The sequence below is a fragment of the Condylura cristata genome, unplaced genomic scaffold, assembly GCF_000260355.1.
Source record: "Condylura cristata isolate star-nosed mole 26May11 unplaced genomic scaffold, ConCri1.0 scaffold00011, whole genome shotgun sequence".
NCBI lineage: Eukaryota > Metazoa > Chordata > Mammalia > Eulipotyphla > Talpidae > Condylura > Condylura cristata.
The window spans coordinates 37,451,228-37,468,116 of NW_004567112.1; the positions used below are offsets into that span (position 1 = coordinate 37,451,228).

A 16,889-nucleotide genomic window follows, 5' to 3' on the forward strand; every position below is an offset into this window, starting at 1 on the left:
TTTATTTTTACATCATTTTGCACATTTTTTTTCCATCTCGATTGTAATCCCCGCGGGTTTCCCATCACCAAATCACCCGTGTGCCACCACCATAGTCCCATGCATTTCCCTGCCTTCCCTCCCTCCCCCGTTTTTGATCCCATTCCTCACTCCACCCCCACAACATGTCTCTGATATATGGTTGTTCATTATTTTTGTTATTTTCTCGCCTGGTCCATTATACTCCTGCCATCATAGCAGTTTTTTAAAGGGTTAATGAGTTGGGCTTTGTAGGATACTTTTAGATGCTTAAATGAAAGGTGTTATTTAACAACAGTAAGCCTTCTCACTGGGAAACCCTTTTCACAGAGCTCAAAGTGCTGTCAGACTGTTTTCCATTTGTTCTCATTACCATCCCTGGTAGGGAGTTTCATGGGTACACATTATTAAGTACAAAGTAGTGTTATTACTATTACTTTTATCTTAAACAGGGGATGTTTGTGAGAAATAGAAGTTCATGAAACAAATTATGGATGAAAAACATTGGGAAAACTTCAAAGTAGCACACATTTCCTATTCATGTTTACTTTTGGTTTCACAAGTCTAATCGTCATACATGAAAACAGCAGAAAGCATCCTTTCTTGGTGAGATTGGGGCCTAGTATATCCCTTTAAATCCTTACATTAGGGCCCCCCTGGTGACAGGGGGATTAAATTCAGCCTATCAAGCTATCTGCAGCACCTTTCTATCCTGGGCCACAGAGGTGACCCATAAGGTGGTACACCAGGTGCAGCAGACCTGCCGTCTCAACTGCTGCTTCCCCAGGAATGTAATTTCAGTAGATCTGCCTGTTCTGCTCTCTATTGTCTCTGGTGAGGCCTCTCACCCCCTGCATCTCTGGCCTACACCCAAGTTCTTCTATAAAATAAATAAATACCTACATTAATTGTGTATCAGTACAGTAGCACCAGGTTGTATTCTAAAGATTAGTGTAACTCATATATCCACAGGTGATTATAAATTTCACAAGACTTAGATGTTTTGAATCTTTAATTTGAACTTAAAAATTGAATTCCACTTACTGATGTCCTATTTGTAAGGTACCAGCCTATTTCAGGCACCAGCCAGACATAGGCATACAGAAGGAACAGCTGCCCCAAGCAGAAGCAGATACTCGGGAGCGATAACCTCATGGCTTGTTTGTCACCAGCTTGTCTGACACCACCGGTTACTGCAAGCCCAGGCAGAAAAATAAGTCCCAGTTCCTTGTCAGAAATTTCCACCGGCCATTTCTCCCCCTACCTAGGCTTATAAAAACCCGTTACCCTTCCCGCAGTGCAACTTCTTTGGCCTCAACTCACTGCAGTCAGTGAACCTTGCCCAGGAGCGCAGAAATAAATCTACTTTTGGTTTTCCTGGCCTTGCTATCTCTTTGCATCCTCCTTACTGCACCAAACCTTTCAATATTAAAAGGATATAGTTCACCTCCCAGCACAAAAGGTAGGTTTCCTTAAACTCATTTTACCCAGCAAATATTTATTGATTACATGTAGTCTACAAGATATAGTTAAAGCATATAGTATAATTCATCTGTGAATAACATAAAAGATCCTCTGTGGAGCTTATATTTTAATGAGTTTCTAGAAATAGGTGATAGATCTTTTAAAAAGATTTAAGACTAGGCCCTCCCTGGTGGCGCAGCGGGTTAAAGCACAGCATTAAGAAGCTTAAGCCACTTACGCATGAGTTCGATTCCTGCCTGCCCCGGAGGTGATCCACATGGCACGGCAGACCTCTCCTGACCCACCCAATGCTCCGCTCAGCAGTGTATTTCGTCGATCTGCCTGTTCTGCTCCCCTCTCTGTCTCTGGTGAATTCTCTCATCCTCTGCATCTCTGGCCTATACCCCAGTTCTATATGAATAAATAAATAAATCTTAAAAAAAAAAAGATTTAAGACTAAAGATATAATAATAATAAAATAATATGTTGAGTGAAAGCATTTAAAGGAGAGATTTTGAAGAGAGTGACTACTACTTTGTATAAGTGTGAACCCTTATTTAGGAGACCAAATGGCTTGTTCTCAATAGGTTGTTATGCTGCGAAGGATTGTTGATTCATTCAGGTTTTTTCCTTAAGTTTAAGATCACAAACATGAGAAGACTCCACTCCACTTTTATCCCTACCTCTCAGATTTTCATTCTTCTTTGTACATTAGTCAAATGTGGAATTATGTCTGGTCTTTGATGGTATGTCACAGGGTCTGGTAGAAAGTAGTAGAAAATCTGAATTGAATGCAGGGGAAAATGATCACAGTTGGCCTTTAAATCTTGCCATTTATTTTCTTTCAGTGTATTTATCATTACATTATTAGAAAACAGTAATTCTCTGTGCACTTTCCTTAGAAGATAAACTAAAAAGGATAGGTCTCACAGACCTATCTGTGGATTTTATCTGGTGACTCTCTTGATAGGGAATCCTTCATTTTGACCAAAAACTTTTCATCTTGATGGTCCCCTATACCCCAGTTCTATATGAATAAATAAATAAATCTTATTTCTCCCTACTGGTGATAGGAAAAAGTTTAATTTTCTAAAGATATTGTGAATATGCAAGAAAGGGTAACAGCTGTGTGCATAACAATTTTCAAGTCTCGTAATTATACACATTTGGGTTATAAATTTTCTTCTTAGACTGTCCAAATCAGGACTTATTACTTACAAGGAATGATGGGGGATAAGAATAGACTCATGCAAGGAAGTGGGGGCAGAAGGAACTAGCATGACCATTAACCTAGTCATAGAGACTCCTACATCACACTGCTGTAGGGAATATTGGAAACACAGACTTGAGGGTAAAGATACAATTTTAAAATCTCCAGTCTCTCCAGGATTCCAAATAGTTATCTAAAATCAGCAGCAAACAGGCCACCCCACAAAGGAACGAGCCCTTCCCTAAGAGAACAGGGCAGCAATCCTCTGCCCACCTGTGACTATGCAGGTGCTTCTTTCTACCCACTTTCTCCCTTTGCAGGGCAACAGCCTCCTGCCTGCCCATGATCTGTACCATGCTGGGACTTCTCTGCACTGACCTCTCTCAGCAGAGTCCACTCTCCTAAGGCTATTTGCCTGCAACCATGCAGACCTCTCTCAGCAAGCCTGTCCCTTTTGGGGCAGCTCTTCCTGCCTGCTTGTGCCTATGCAAGAGTCTGTTACTCCTCTGTCCTTTTCTCTAATAAACCTGCGCTTTAAATCTGAATCTCTGTCTCATGGAGAAACTTGTCTGGGGAACTCACACCATGCTGCTGAAAGGGGAGCTCTGGTGAAACCTTTCCCAGAGTGACCCCAAGGACCCTGAACTCCAAAAAAAGACATTAATATCACAAATACTAGCAGTCTCAAATTCTTTTTATTTCCTTATCAAATATTTGTAAGTTTTTTGTTTAGCTGTTCATTGTTCTGTTCCTTCATGGCAGGTTTTTTTTTTAATGCTGGCTTCGAAAACAACAGGACTCTTATGTGTGTGTCACAGAGAAATGTTTTCAGAAAGAAAATGGTTTGGATTTCAGAATCTCCAAGGGAGTTGTTACAAAACAGCAGTGAGGAGGAAAAAAGACTCAACATGATTTAAATACCTTGACATGATTCTTTTTTAATTTAAATTTCTCTTGTTAGGTCTTTTATTTTCTAAACAATAGACCACTTTGCTCTTCCCGAACTACTTTGGGCTAGTAAGAGCAACTAAGTTTTTCTTTTCTTTTCTTTTTTGAACTCCTAGTTTAAGCTTTTTTTCTTTCCCCATTCAGGTACCTGATTAAATGGAGCCATTTAGTTGATTTGTGCTTATTTTCATCCAGAATTCAATTAAAATTCTTCCAGCTGAACTAGAGCTACTATTCAATTTTTAAACCAGAATAAGAGGTGGCAGTGAAAGTAGGAATAGCAAGTGAAAGAATGTGTTTATTTCAGTCTTCGGGGGGTTGTGTGGGTCAAATTTCTCACTGTGGCTTCAATGGGGACATGTTTTAAGAGGCATCACCCACAAAAAGGGTATAGAGTGCAGGTCTAAAGGACTGAAGCTCTAGAGTTAGTAGCCTAGGTTTGAATCTCAGTTTTCTTTTTTTTCCCCATCTTTATGACTCTCAATTTAAAATGCTTTACTTGCTCTATATCCTTGCAAGTTAAGCATTTTAAGTCTCAGGTTCAAGTATAAAATGAAGATTAATAATAGTATCTGCTTTTTAGAATTGTGAGGATGCACTCTGATAGCTATATAAAGTCCCCAGTATAATGCCAGTCAAACTTGCTTATTCAGTAAATGTTGACTGTTATCATCTTTATTTTATTAGTACTATTATCAATACCTATTATTTATTGTTTATCTTTTAATGTATCACTGTATTGGCATTAGGTAATGATTTATATATATATATATACAAGTGTAACCAGGTGGTCCCTAGGAAAAGGGGAAGTTCCAGGGTCCCTGCCCCACCCAGAAGGAGGGTAAAGCTGAGCAGAGAAAAGGGAGAAGAAGAGAAGGAAGCAGGATGGAGAAGGAGGAGACCTAAGGAAGCCACATGGAGTAGCATGTGATGAAGAAACTGGGCTTGTTTCCTGACCCTGGACTGGTTAAGGCAGATGTGGGTGAGATACCTGTAGGGAGGTGACTATGGCAGTGTTTATATTGATTTTGATTTTGCTTTTTTCCTCCCAGATTTGTCTGGCCATTTCTGACCGTTTTCCATGGGTCCGGCCAGAAAGTGCTTTAGTCTTGTAGCAGGCTTTCAGGCTTTGCTTTGGGCCAATCCTTTTTGGGTTGACTTTTGCCCACGAGGGGATGGGTAACTTCAGGTGTTTGATTTAGAAGTTATATTCTTTGTGTTCCGTATTGTATATTCACTGTATTAAAGCCCCTTTTCATTAAAGTTTTATATGTTTTGTCTTGTTGCGGCGGATGGCAGAACCCACTTAGAGCAGGCAGGTTTTGGGGGCTTCAGGGGTTTCCCTTTCCTCCTGTACTGAAACAGATTTGCTGCCCTATAACACAAGAACTGGGGTGGTGGTCAGAAGTGCGGGGGAGGGGTGAGACAGAATGAGGAGAACATGCAGATCTATTGAAATACACTGGTGAGGGGAACAGTGGGCGAGACAGCAGAGGTCTGCTGTGACATGTGGGCCAGCTCCCTGGATGGGAATCATATTCTTGTTGCAGGAGCTAGCAATAGTTTGATAGCACTGTGCCTTTAACCCCTGTGCCACAAGGGAGGCCCAACATGGCCTCTTTGTATGAAAATTTGTAACATCAGTTGCCCAGTGACATTGCACATCAGGAATTTGAACTAAGAAAAGAATCTTGGCTTTGATAAATAAGAAGCACATAGAAATGTGACAGTGTACATGAAATTTCCATTACTAGCTACATATTCATTCTTGACAACTAGATACTGTTATAGTGCACCCCAAATCTGTTAGAGGACAAAATCTGTTATAGTACACTAAATCTGTTACAGGACAGGGAGAGGGGGGCACCCCTGAAGCCCAAAACCTGCCGCTCTAAGTGGGTTCTGCCATCCGGCGCAACAAGACAAAACATATAAAACTTTAATGAAAAGGGACTTTAATACAGTAAATATACAATATGGAACGCAAAGAATATAACTTCTAAATCAAACACCTGAAGTTACCCATACCGTCGTGGGCAAAAGTCAACCCAAAAGGGATTGGCCCAAAGCAAAGCCTGAAAGCCCGCCACAAGACTAAAGCACCTTCTGACCTGGAACCATGGAAAAGGGTCAGAAATGGCCACACAAATCTGGGAGGGAAAGAGCAAAATCAAAATCAATATAAACACTGCCATAGTCACCTCCCTACAGGTATCTCACCCACATCTGCCTTAACCAGTCCAGGATCAGGAAACAAGCCCAGTTTCTTCATCACATGCTTGCTGCTCCATGTGGCTTTCTCACGTCTCCTTCTTGTTCTCCATCCAACTTCCTTTTCTTCTCTTCTCTGATTCCTTCTCTTCTCTCCTTTTTCTCTGCTCAGCTACACCCTCCTTCTGGGTGGGGCAGGGAACCTGGAACTTCCACTTTTCCTAGGGTCCACCCTGTTACAATACAATTGAGATATGATTAAAAGTAATATAATTTTGGTAAGTCCTGTTCAAGGACTCCTAGGTGGTTACCAATAAATAACAGTTTTAAATTCAGTCTAAAGTATATGTCATAGTTACCTCTTTACAGACATAAGGTACACAGACATCTACATTTCATTGACATTCATTTCAATGACGTTTCATTGTCATTTTACCCAGCAAATATTTATTAATTACATGCAGTCAACTAGATATAGTTACAGCATACAGTAGGATTCATCTGTGAATAACATAAAAGGTCCTACCTCTGTAGAGCTTGTATTTTAATGAATTACTAGAAATAGTTGATAGATCTTTTAAAAAGATTTGAGATGAAAGCTATAATAATGATAAAATTATAAGTTAAGTGAAAAGTTACTAAATCATCATAAGCATATTAGACTTGGAGATAGAAAGTCTAAAAGCACTATACTATGGATTTCTGGATAAGAAATCCATCTTATGACATTATCAAAACATTTGAAAGAAGATGGCAACTTAAAATAAGTACATGGTTAAGGAGAGCTAAGAGATGTTACAAACCTCATAGAAAATATTTAATTTTCAATTTAGTGCCTTATAATGTTACAAGGAAGTACTTAAGCTTGTTCATTTTATTGGATCTATGCCCATTGCTCTCTGGTACAGTGGGTGGTATCGTCTACCTGTAGTCACATAGCTCCTGTTCGTGGGGTGTGAGTTTAGACTGACTTCAGAAACTTCTTACACAGGCTGTTCTTGCCTTGGGGGAACATGAGAATTTGTGTTCAATCCTCTCTTAATTTTTGTAATTACTGCATTGAAATCACATCCTGACTGACTTCATTATCATCATATTTTAACTTCATTATCACCATATTTACCATTTACTTTAAACCCACAACATGGGAATCTCCCTGGCAAATCTCATGTCAGCTGGAGGTTGTCCATATAAGGTAAAGTGAAGTCAGAGCTAAGTTATTTTCCAGCTTCTGGCTTTGTATGGAAACAAGAGAAGGTAGATGTCCTATAGGCTGCTGATTCTTTTTTTTTTTTTTTAAGATTTATTTATTTATACAAACAGAACTGGAGTATAGGCCAGAGTTGCGAGGGTTGACAGGATTCAACAGAGACACAGTAGGAAGCAGAACAACAGGCAGATTGATGAAATACACTGCTGAGGGGAGCAGCTGGTGGTCAAGAGGTCTGCTGTACCATGTGGGTCACCCCCTGGCCAGGGATCAAACTTGTGCTGTAGTGATAGCTTCATAGTGCTGTGCTTTAACCCATTGTGCCACCAGGGAGGGCCTGGCTGCTGATTCTTAAAAAGTTTTTGTTGAGGGTATTATGAGTTCCCCTTTAGTTTTATTTCGTCTAGTTTTTTATTATCCCTTTAGTTAGGTCATTTCTGTACCTAGAAGGCTTCAGTTTGCAAAGCTATAAATCTGTCAGTCTCATTCATGTGCTTTCACTTCAAATTAAGGTTCAACAGGAGATTAACACAAAACTGTTTCAGGCTGTATTTCTTTACACAAAAGTGTGGGTATAGTTTGAATAGTCTGCCAAAGCCAGGAATAGAAGTCAATTGTGTAAATCAATGTAGGCAAGCTGATCACCTTTCTGAAAGATGAGACAAGGCAACACACAATCTCTAAATAGATCTTTGGGGTCAAGTTGGTGTCATGTTGAAGAATCAATATTTACTGGGCTTTATAAAGTTAGCTTTTAATGAACCCCAGGCATTTTGCTAGGCCATCAATTGCTGAAAGAGGAACCTTGACAGTGCCTGAGGTCCCCAGTCTGTGGAGGTTATATAAAAATAAATAGTCACTTGCTAATATACAAAAGTCCCTCCTCTTAGGGTCTAGTAATCACTAGTGGGTACACATATTGAAAGACTTTTCTTGGAGTTCATTACCATTTTAAGAAAGAGCAACTCTTGCATCCTAACAGGAGGCGAACCTTTTACTCATTGACAACCCTCATCTAAGCAGTGAGGCTTAATTTTTCTTAGGATGAATTCTGATACCATTTTGAATGCTGCTTTATAAATGTACTAATCAAAAGAGCAGATCTCTCTCAGAATATGGCTCACCCCTCCCTCTGACATACTTGAAAGCTTTTAAAGTGAAGAATTGCAGTAAAGAGCATTTACTTTAGGATACTGGGCTAGAATCCAAGTCTAATAAAAGGTTTTTGATAAATATTATCATTTGCACTTGCTATCCGATCTGGTGGAAGTATGCATGTGTAAGTGCTCTGTATTCCTCCCTGGGCTGTCAGTATCATCTGTAGGTCAGGAATCTTATTTTCTGTTTATTTTAGATAATGTATCTAATATATTTGTTGCCTAGGTAGAGGAATGTATACTATACTGACTGACACAAAACTAGGATCATACCTGGTCAATAACTGAAAATGAAGACCAGGAGTCAGGGTGTGATCCCAGGATGTTTGTTACAAGTTCTTGATAATATCCACTCTATTGATACATTCTGAATTGACTTCTCAGACTTTCTCTTGTACAGTTTGATTATCAAAGAGGCTTTAAAATCAGAGAGAAGAGCTGCTGTTCTTTTCTCACTCCCACTCCATCTCTTCTCCCCAGAATCATTTCTCAGAATAAATACTAAAAAGAAAAACATAGGAGGCTTTGTTGAAATTATTGTGGTGTTTATATGGGAGAATTCTGATGCTTACTATTTTTTACTGTAGTTATATATTTATTTTGGATTTTTTCCCTTCCTTTTCAGCAATTTGAGAACTTCTACTTTGGTACCCTAAAGCTCAATTCAATTCACATCTCTCAGAGGTTCACAGTAGACAGCTTTGGAAACTATGCTTCCTGTGGACACGTTGACTTCTCCTGAGGTGGACCCTGAGAAGCCCTAGGAATTGGACATCCTCACACAGTGCTGAGGAAAAGCATCTTTGTTTTAATTGCCAAAGAGGGTTGTGAAAATTTGGGTGATGCCTTTTCTGAGTGGTTCCCTGTGGGTAAAGTAACCTCTAATGATTGTCTGCAGTTATCAGATTCTCAACCAAAATGATTGTGGGCACAAGAACTTGTGCCTCCAACCTTTGGCTTGCTCATTTTTCACAAGGACTACCCTCTTTCTTGAAGTTCTTCTGTGGAAATGTACTTCTGAAACCCATTGGAACTCAAATTTGTGTTATTTCTCCTGTGCATACTGAGTTTTGCCCTAGTCATTAAATTCTTATTAAATTCTTAGTCATTAAATTCTATATTTATACTTTAAAGGAAAGACATGATTTTATTAAATCTTCTACCTAGATCAGATATCTGTAATTATCTTTTTCTCTTCTATGCTTAATCACTACCTGGAATGTCTTCTTTATTGTGGCAAAAAAAAAAAAAAGTGCATAGTATACAATTTACCATTTTTTTATTTATTTGTTTATGCATATAAGACTGAGGTGTTGGCAGAGGTTAGGGGGCTTGAGAGGATTCACCAGAGACACAGTGGGGAGCAGAAGAGCAGGTCCACTGAAATATTTTTACTGAAATACACTGCTAAGGGGAACAGCAGGCAAGATAGGAGAGATTTACTACACCATGTGGGTCAGCTCCCTGGCTGGGGATTTGCAGTGACAGGCAAAATAGCTTGATAGTGCTGAGACTTAACCCCTTGAACCACCAGGGAGGGCCCTAAATTTTACCATTTGTTAAAAAGATGTGTTTATTTATGCATACTGACCTGGGGTACAGGTCAGAGGTGTGGGGAGTGAGAGGATTCACCAGACACAGAGTGGGGAGCAGAACAGACAAAATACACTAGACAAAGTACACTGCTGAGGGGAGCAGCAGGAGGGTCAGGAGAAGTCTGCCACGCCATGTGGGTCACCCCCCTGGCCTGAGGTCAAACTCGTGATGCAGTGGCTGCGATAGCTTCACAGTGCTGTGCTTTAACCCACTTCACCCATCCTAACTATTTTTAAGGGTACAGTTCAGTAGTGTTAAGTATACTCAGGTTGTTTTGAAACATCTCCAGAATTTTTTCATCATTCAGTCTAAAATGTTATACCCAGTAAATAACTCCTCATTTCCTCCCTCTCCTGCTAAACTTTCTATTTTGTCTCTATCAATTGATTAGATATTTGATATTTTAGATACTTCTTGTAAGAGGAATCATAACATATTTGTCTTTTTGTACAGAATTGCCCTTTCTATTTAACATAATATCCTTAATATTATCTGTGTTGTAGCATGCGGCAGCAGTTCCTAATATTCCATTTAATGTATGTGCCACATTTTATTTAGCCGCTTATCTGTCAGTGGGCCCTTGGGTTCCTTCAGCCTCTTGAATAGTACAAGTATACAAATAACTCTTTGAGAACCTGCTTTTCAATTTCTTTATTATTCAGAATTTTATCTTTAGCAAAATGACCTTTAAGGTTTTCTCTTTGTCCTTTACTTTTGCCCTTTTTCTTTTGAAATCAGTAACTTTGTATGTTTTCTAGATTTTAGTTCCTTCAGCTAACCCTTGCCTGCTCACATCCCTGATGGAGATGGAATATTGTAGTACATTTCTATTTGAACACTAGAAACAGCAATGATATCAACAGGACTGCAGTATTCCCGCGGAGAATGTCAGCAGCAGAAGAGACTCTTTCCTTGAGGTGGAGCAGCAGCAGGAATGCCCCCAGCTCAGCTTCGTTCCACTCCTCAGACCTGTCATGTGCCTCTGGCATTCTAGCTTTACTGTGGCCTCTTGTCTTCCCTTCCTCACATCCTCCCTTCCTCCATGTCCTCTCTTTCTTTCTCTTGCCTTCATTTCTTATTCTTGAGTCCTAGTTTCGGTATGAGAAGTCTAATCTGAACACTTCAGGCCATTACCTCATCAGAATTGTGCTGTTGTGCTAAGACATTTCTGTATCAGCTGTGACTACACAAATCATTTGTGAATAAATGAATCTCTGAAGTACCTGACAGTTTTAGTTTGACCCCTCCCTCATTGTGTGCTGGCATGTCACTTATTCACTGGTATTGGCTTCTGCAGGATTGCTTTTTCTCAAAAAACTTTGTTAGTAACATTTTTTTTTTTTTAAGTTGAGATTTTACCGCATTCGCTTCTGATTGTTAGATGGCATGTGGGCGTGAATGCTCCTAGAGATATTACTGAGCAGTGAAGTTGGCCATGGATTCAATGCCCTCAAATTATCTTGGTGCTTCTCTCTTAACAGGTTTCTTTCAGAAAACTGTCATTGGGTAAACTTGACCAGGAAGAAAGATACCTTCTTTTGGGTATCAGAGATTATGACTTATGTTTTTAGTAAAGTTTTAAAAAGTGATATCTATGAAAAATTTAACTTCCTATATCAAACACTAAGGTGTTTTTTTTTTGTTGTTTTATTTACGCATTCAAGAGCTGTTTTATTTACGCATTCAGAGGTGCTGGGTGGGGTGGGTTGGGGGTGAGAGGATTCACTAGGGACAAAGTGGGGAGAAGAACAGGCAGGTCTACTGAAATACACTGCTGAGAGGAGCAGGGGAGGTCTCCTGGGCCATGTGGGTCAGCTGGCCGGAGATTGAACTCATGCTGTCATGGCTATTTATAGCTTCATAGTGCTGAGGCAACCCCTTGCACCACCAGGGTGGCCCTCAAACACTAAATTCTTAATTGATTTGGAAAATCTGTCATTTAGAAGTTAGAGCTAACTGAATTTCAGTAAGCATTTATTTGTAGTGTTAAGTAGTTTTTCACAATTTATATTCCTTTTTCACTCATATCTTGTTCAGTGGGTTTTTCTAGACTACATGACACAGTGAAATTACTACTTGGATGGTTAATGGAGCTTGTGCTTACGTATTTTTAAGTGTGTTCTAAAATTTTTTTAAGTAGGAAGGTATTGGTAGAATTGGAAAGTTTATCTTTAAAATTTTCTTTCTAAAAGTCTGTAGACAATTTTTTAAAATGAATAATAATTTATTTTTACATCATTTTGTGCATTTTTCCATCTCAGTTGTAATCCCCTTGGGCTTCCCATCACCAAATCACCCATGTGCCATCACCATAGTCCATAGTCCCTCCACACACTGTTTTTGATTCCATTCCCCACTCCACCTCCATAAAATGTCTGTGGTATATAGCTGTTCATTATTATTATTATTTTCTCTCCTGGTCCATTATATTCCTGGTATGAATGAAACCATCCGGTATTTTTCCTTTTCTTTCTGGCTTATTTCACTAAGTATGATCTTTTCCAGCTCTATCCATGTTGCTGCAAAAAGCATGTTTTTCTCTTTTGGTTGCTGAGTAATATTCCATTGTATATATGTACCACATCTTTCTAATCCAGTCATCTACTTTTGGGCATTTGGGCTGCTTCCATGTTTTTCCAATTGTAAATAAAGCAGTAATAAACAAGGGGGTGCAGGTATCTTTTTGAATCAGTGTTTTTGTGTCTTTTAAGTAGATACCTAGGAGTGGGATTGTTGGGTCATAGGGAAGCTCCATGTTTAGCAGTTTGAGGAACCTCCAGTTTTCTGTAGTGTATGTACGAGTTTGCATTCCCTCCAGTAGTTCCTTTTCTGTAGACAATTTTTTTTAAACAGTGTAGCTCTGTGGGTTCCTATGACCATGAGCAACTGTGACCTATTTGCTATCCACAAATCACAGCAGAACATTCCTTAACTACCTGTGGAGTATAGCGCCTGTTACAAGGCAGGCCCAGCACGCCTCAGCCACTGTTGACCTGATTACGTGGCTGTCTCCATGGTGGTCTGGGGATAATTCTGCATGTGATAACATCATACACATGGTCACAATGTCCCCTTCCCTCTCTCTTGTAAAACTTTGTCCCCTATTCCTGTCCGACCCTCTGGATCCTATTCCTCATACCACTTTCACATGATCAACTTTTACTATCCTATATGATTTCAATAAATGCCATAAGAACTTCTGCTCAAAAAGCAGAGTCTTGCCTTGCAAACCTGCTCCATGGCCTCTTTGTCCCTCATTGCATCCCCACTTCAAAGCTGCAAAATGTTCCTGTCCAACATAGCTCTAAAGAAAATGTCTTTTTTAATTAAAAAAAAATTTTTTAATTGTATTTATGCATACAAGGGTGCAGGCCAGAGGTGACAGGATTCACCAGAGTCAGAGTGGAGAGCAGAACAAGCAGATCGACAGAAATACCCTGCTGAGGGGAGCTGTGGATAGGTCAGGAGAGGTTTGCTGTGCCTTGTGGGTCACCTCCCTGACTGGGGATTGAATTCCTGTTGCAGTGGCTGCCGATAGCTTGATAGTGCTGAGACTTTAACCCCTTTGCCACCAGGGAAGCCCTATCTTTGTTTTTATTAACAGCTTTTGGGGGGCCTCCCTGGTGGCCCAAGGAGTTAAGCTTCAACACTGTGAAGCTATCAACAGCCACTGTAGTACAAGTTTGATTCCCAGCCAGGGAACTGACCCATATGATGCAGCAGACCTCTCCTGTCTTACCTGCTGCTCCCCTTAGCAGTGTATTTCAGCAGATCTGTCTATTTTGCTTCCCAGTCTGTCACTGGTGAATCCTCTCACACACACAACCTACCCCACACCCCAGCTCTTGGCCTGTACCCCAACTCTTGTATGGGTAAATGTAAAAAAAAAACACACAGCCTTTTTGTTGTTAATAAAATGGTCTTTTTAAAAAAGTTCACTTTAAAAAGTCATCAAGCTGTATACCTCATACCATTTTGAACGTGTGTGTTATACTTCAATTTAAATATTCATTAAAAATAAGTTTCATTATCCAGAGAGTATTATTCAATGTGCACTTAAGCATATATTGTTTAAGTAATTTTCACAGATAACAACAGGTAATATTAGTGGAATGATCAAATTTGTTATTTGTATATTCACTTAGTACAACAGCCTACTTAAATGGCTATTGCCATTATCCTCATTTTACAATGTGAGGCTCATCCAGGTTTGCCTGAGATCACAAAGTTTGTACCAGTAGTTGATAAAGTGTGGTGTTGACCCATGGAAATCCATGAGAACATTTTAAAGTGCATACTATATTCATAAAAACACTAAGATATTACTTGCCTTTTTTAACTCTCATTTTGTATATAGTGGAGTTTCCAGAGGTGATATAATATCATCATGCTGATGTTTGATGAGATATCTGTATATTTTGTGCCTTCTAGAACTGCATAAATTTAGGTAGGTTCAGGGTATAAATACAAGTTCTTAGAGAGTAGTTCCGTTTTCTTTTAATTCTTCTGTGCTCTTCCTAGCTATTTTCAAATGAAACTATTTGCTGTATTTGCAAAAGTGTAAAACAATGGCACAATCACTAATGAGGAGGGGGAATGTAACATTTATATTTTCTTATTTTATAATTTTCAACATGTAATAGATTGTTATTTTAAATAAAATATTTTAAGTTCTTAGATTAATAACTCTTAGTTTTTAGATTGACAGCAAAATTGAGAAGAAAGGCTAGTTTTATTTCTTTTAAAATAAATAATATAATTTATTTTTACATCATTTTGTGCATTTTTCCTTCTCAGTTGTAATCCCCATGGGCTTCCCATCACCAGATCACCTATGTGCCATCACCATAGTCCACTGCAAAAGGCTAGTTTTATTTTTTTTACCTACAATAAATTATGTATGTCTCACACTGATAAAAAGTTCTTTGGGATCCTTAGCTTTTTATTGGAAAGGACTCCTGAGACCAGAAAGCTTTAGAACTGCTATCCTATTATGCATCCTTCCAAATGGAGTCACATTATATATCTTATATAATGAGCTTTTCTCACTCAGCAGTGTGGACTGGATCACAGTAGTAGTTGTCTGCAAATAAAGATCTATGTTATTTTTATGTCCATACAATGACCCATTATGCCTTTATGTTATAATTTAACTTGGTGGTCCCTGACTAGTGGACATGAAGCTGGTTGCCAGGTTTGACTATTACACACTTGCTGTTGCCTAAAGGCCAAGAAGTGATTCAGGTTTCGCTATTGTAAACAATTCTGAATTGAACATCTTTGTGCATTTGTATTTGTATGCTTGTGAGGTCATCTAGAAATGAGAGTAAATGTTTTTAAAGATGTTAAATTTAAACTGTCTTGGAAACAGTTTCCTTCATTTTATACTGCTAAATATTAAATACTAAGAAAAATACGTAAGACATGTACCATTTAACAAATGTACACAGCAGCTTTTGAAACACTTGAATTGAAAAGGCTGAAACTAATAATTTTGAAATATAGAAAATCCCCCCCCTTTTAAAGATTTATTTATTTATACATGCAGAACTGGGGTCCAGGTCACAGGTACAGAGGTGAGAAGATTCATCAGAGACAGAGTGGAGAGCAGAGCAGGCAAACTGATTGAAATACACTGCTGAGGGGAGCAGTGGGTGGGTCAGGAGAGGTCTGCAACACCATGTGGGTCACCCCCCTGGCAGGGCATTGAATGTATGCTGCAGTGGCTGTGATAGTTTCATAGTCCTGTGCTTTTAACCCCTTGTGCCACCAGGGAGGGTCCAAGCCCTTTCTTCATAAACTATAATTATTGTTCATTTTCTTATAACACTCTTACCTGCCATCCAGATATTTTGATTCTCCCTTCTAAACTGTTTTATAATTGCCTTAAGCAACCATCTGGACTGCTGTTGATTTGCTTTGAACAAATCAGGGTTAATATCTACCCAGTTTGAAGTTGCTGCAGAACGCAAGTCCCTTTAGATTAACTGCCTAGGGAGTATGGGAAACATTTTCACTATCACATTTCTGGAAACAGCTATTGTCTTATTGATGGGCATCTTGTCATAATCTTTCCAGACATTATTGGGTAGCTTTGGCAGTTCTGGAAGACCAGAGACTTTATAAAATAGTAATGGAATGAGAGAGATATAATATCTAGAATCTACCTCCTCAGTGCCTTGGAGATACAGGATTAGCTTTACTAAAAGCCTAGGGCTGAAATAGTGTGAAAGATGGAATGTTCTTCAATGACCACAAAAAATGATGTGAAAAAATTAGTACATTTCCTGGACAGTGAGGCATCGTGGCTTTCTTTCCTATGAAATTTTTAAAGCATCCCTATGCTAGTATATAGTTTTAGGTGAGTGTCACAGCAATCTTCTGAGATAGGTGGTATTATTAGTATATAGATAGAAAATGATTTGGTAACTTGTCCGAGAGCCCAGCTCATTAGTGGGATTCCATCCCTAGTCTATGTGACAAATAAGCTGTGCTCTTCTCTCAAGCAGCACCACCATACAACCCAGCAGGCCTGCTGTATTGATGAAGACATCAGTGGCTAGGGCCTCAGTGCAGCACCACCTCTTAACTGCAAAGGGGAAAAAACACCGGATAGGCAACTATTGTTTTCAGTTTTCCCAAGGGAACACCAACCCAAGTCAGAAGCATTTGGAATTCCCAGGCAGTCTAGACTTAGGGTGACTATGAACCTTGTAACCTGTGTTTTTCCCTACTGATTAAGATCTGTTTTTCATTACTTTTGATTTTTTAAAAAGATCTCAGAAACCAAGTTTTTATTTTATTTTAATAAAAACAGAATCTAGGGCTTATGTCCCAAAAGTTCAGTTTTGTCCTGTGAGATTATCTGTTTCGTTTTCAATTTATTTGTAATGTAAACCTCGCCCTGTTTTTACTCTGATCCTGGGACTGTGTCCAGCCTGTGGTGTTTCCAGCTGGTATATCAACACATTTCTTACAGGCATGATGATGGTCACAATTTTAACAAAAAACTAAACACCTCAAACAAAACCAGCTCTCCCACCTCCCTTGGCTTATTAAAATCAACTGCAGTCAA

General features: G+C 39.1%; 1 protein-coding gene across 4 annotated transcripts in view; it reads left to right on the plus strand.

The window, feature by feature from the left end:
* Positions 1-16,889, plus strand: part of ASCC1 (activating signal cointegrator 1 complex subunit 1) — a 99,648-nt gene that overhangs the window by 82,050 nt on the left and 709 nt on the right. For 3 of the 4 annotated variants that reach the window (XM_012723575.1, XM_012723577.1, XM_012723576.1), the window contains exon 10: positions 8,844-9,346. The exons of the other annotated variant lie outside the window; for it this stretch is intronic. In XM_012723575.1, the coding sequence (XP_012579029.1) occupies positions 8,844-8,960 (117 nt within the window). In that variant the 3' untranslated portion in view covers positions 8,961-9,346. Of the gene's footprint in view, positions 1-8,843; positions 9,347-16,889 lie in introns of those variants that run through there. 4 annotated transcript variants of the gene reach the window in all.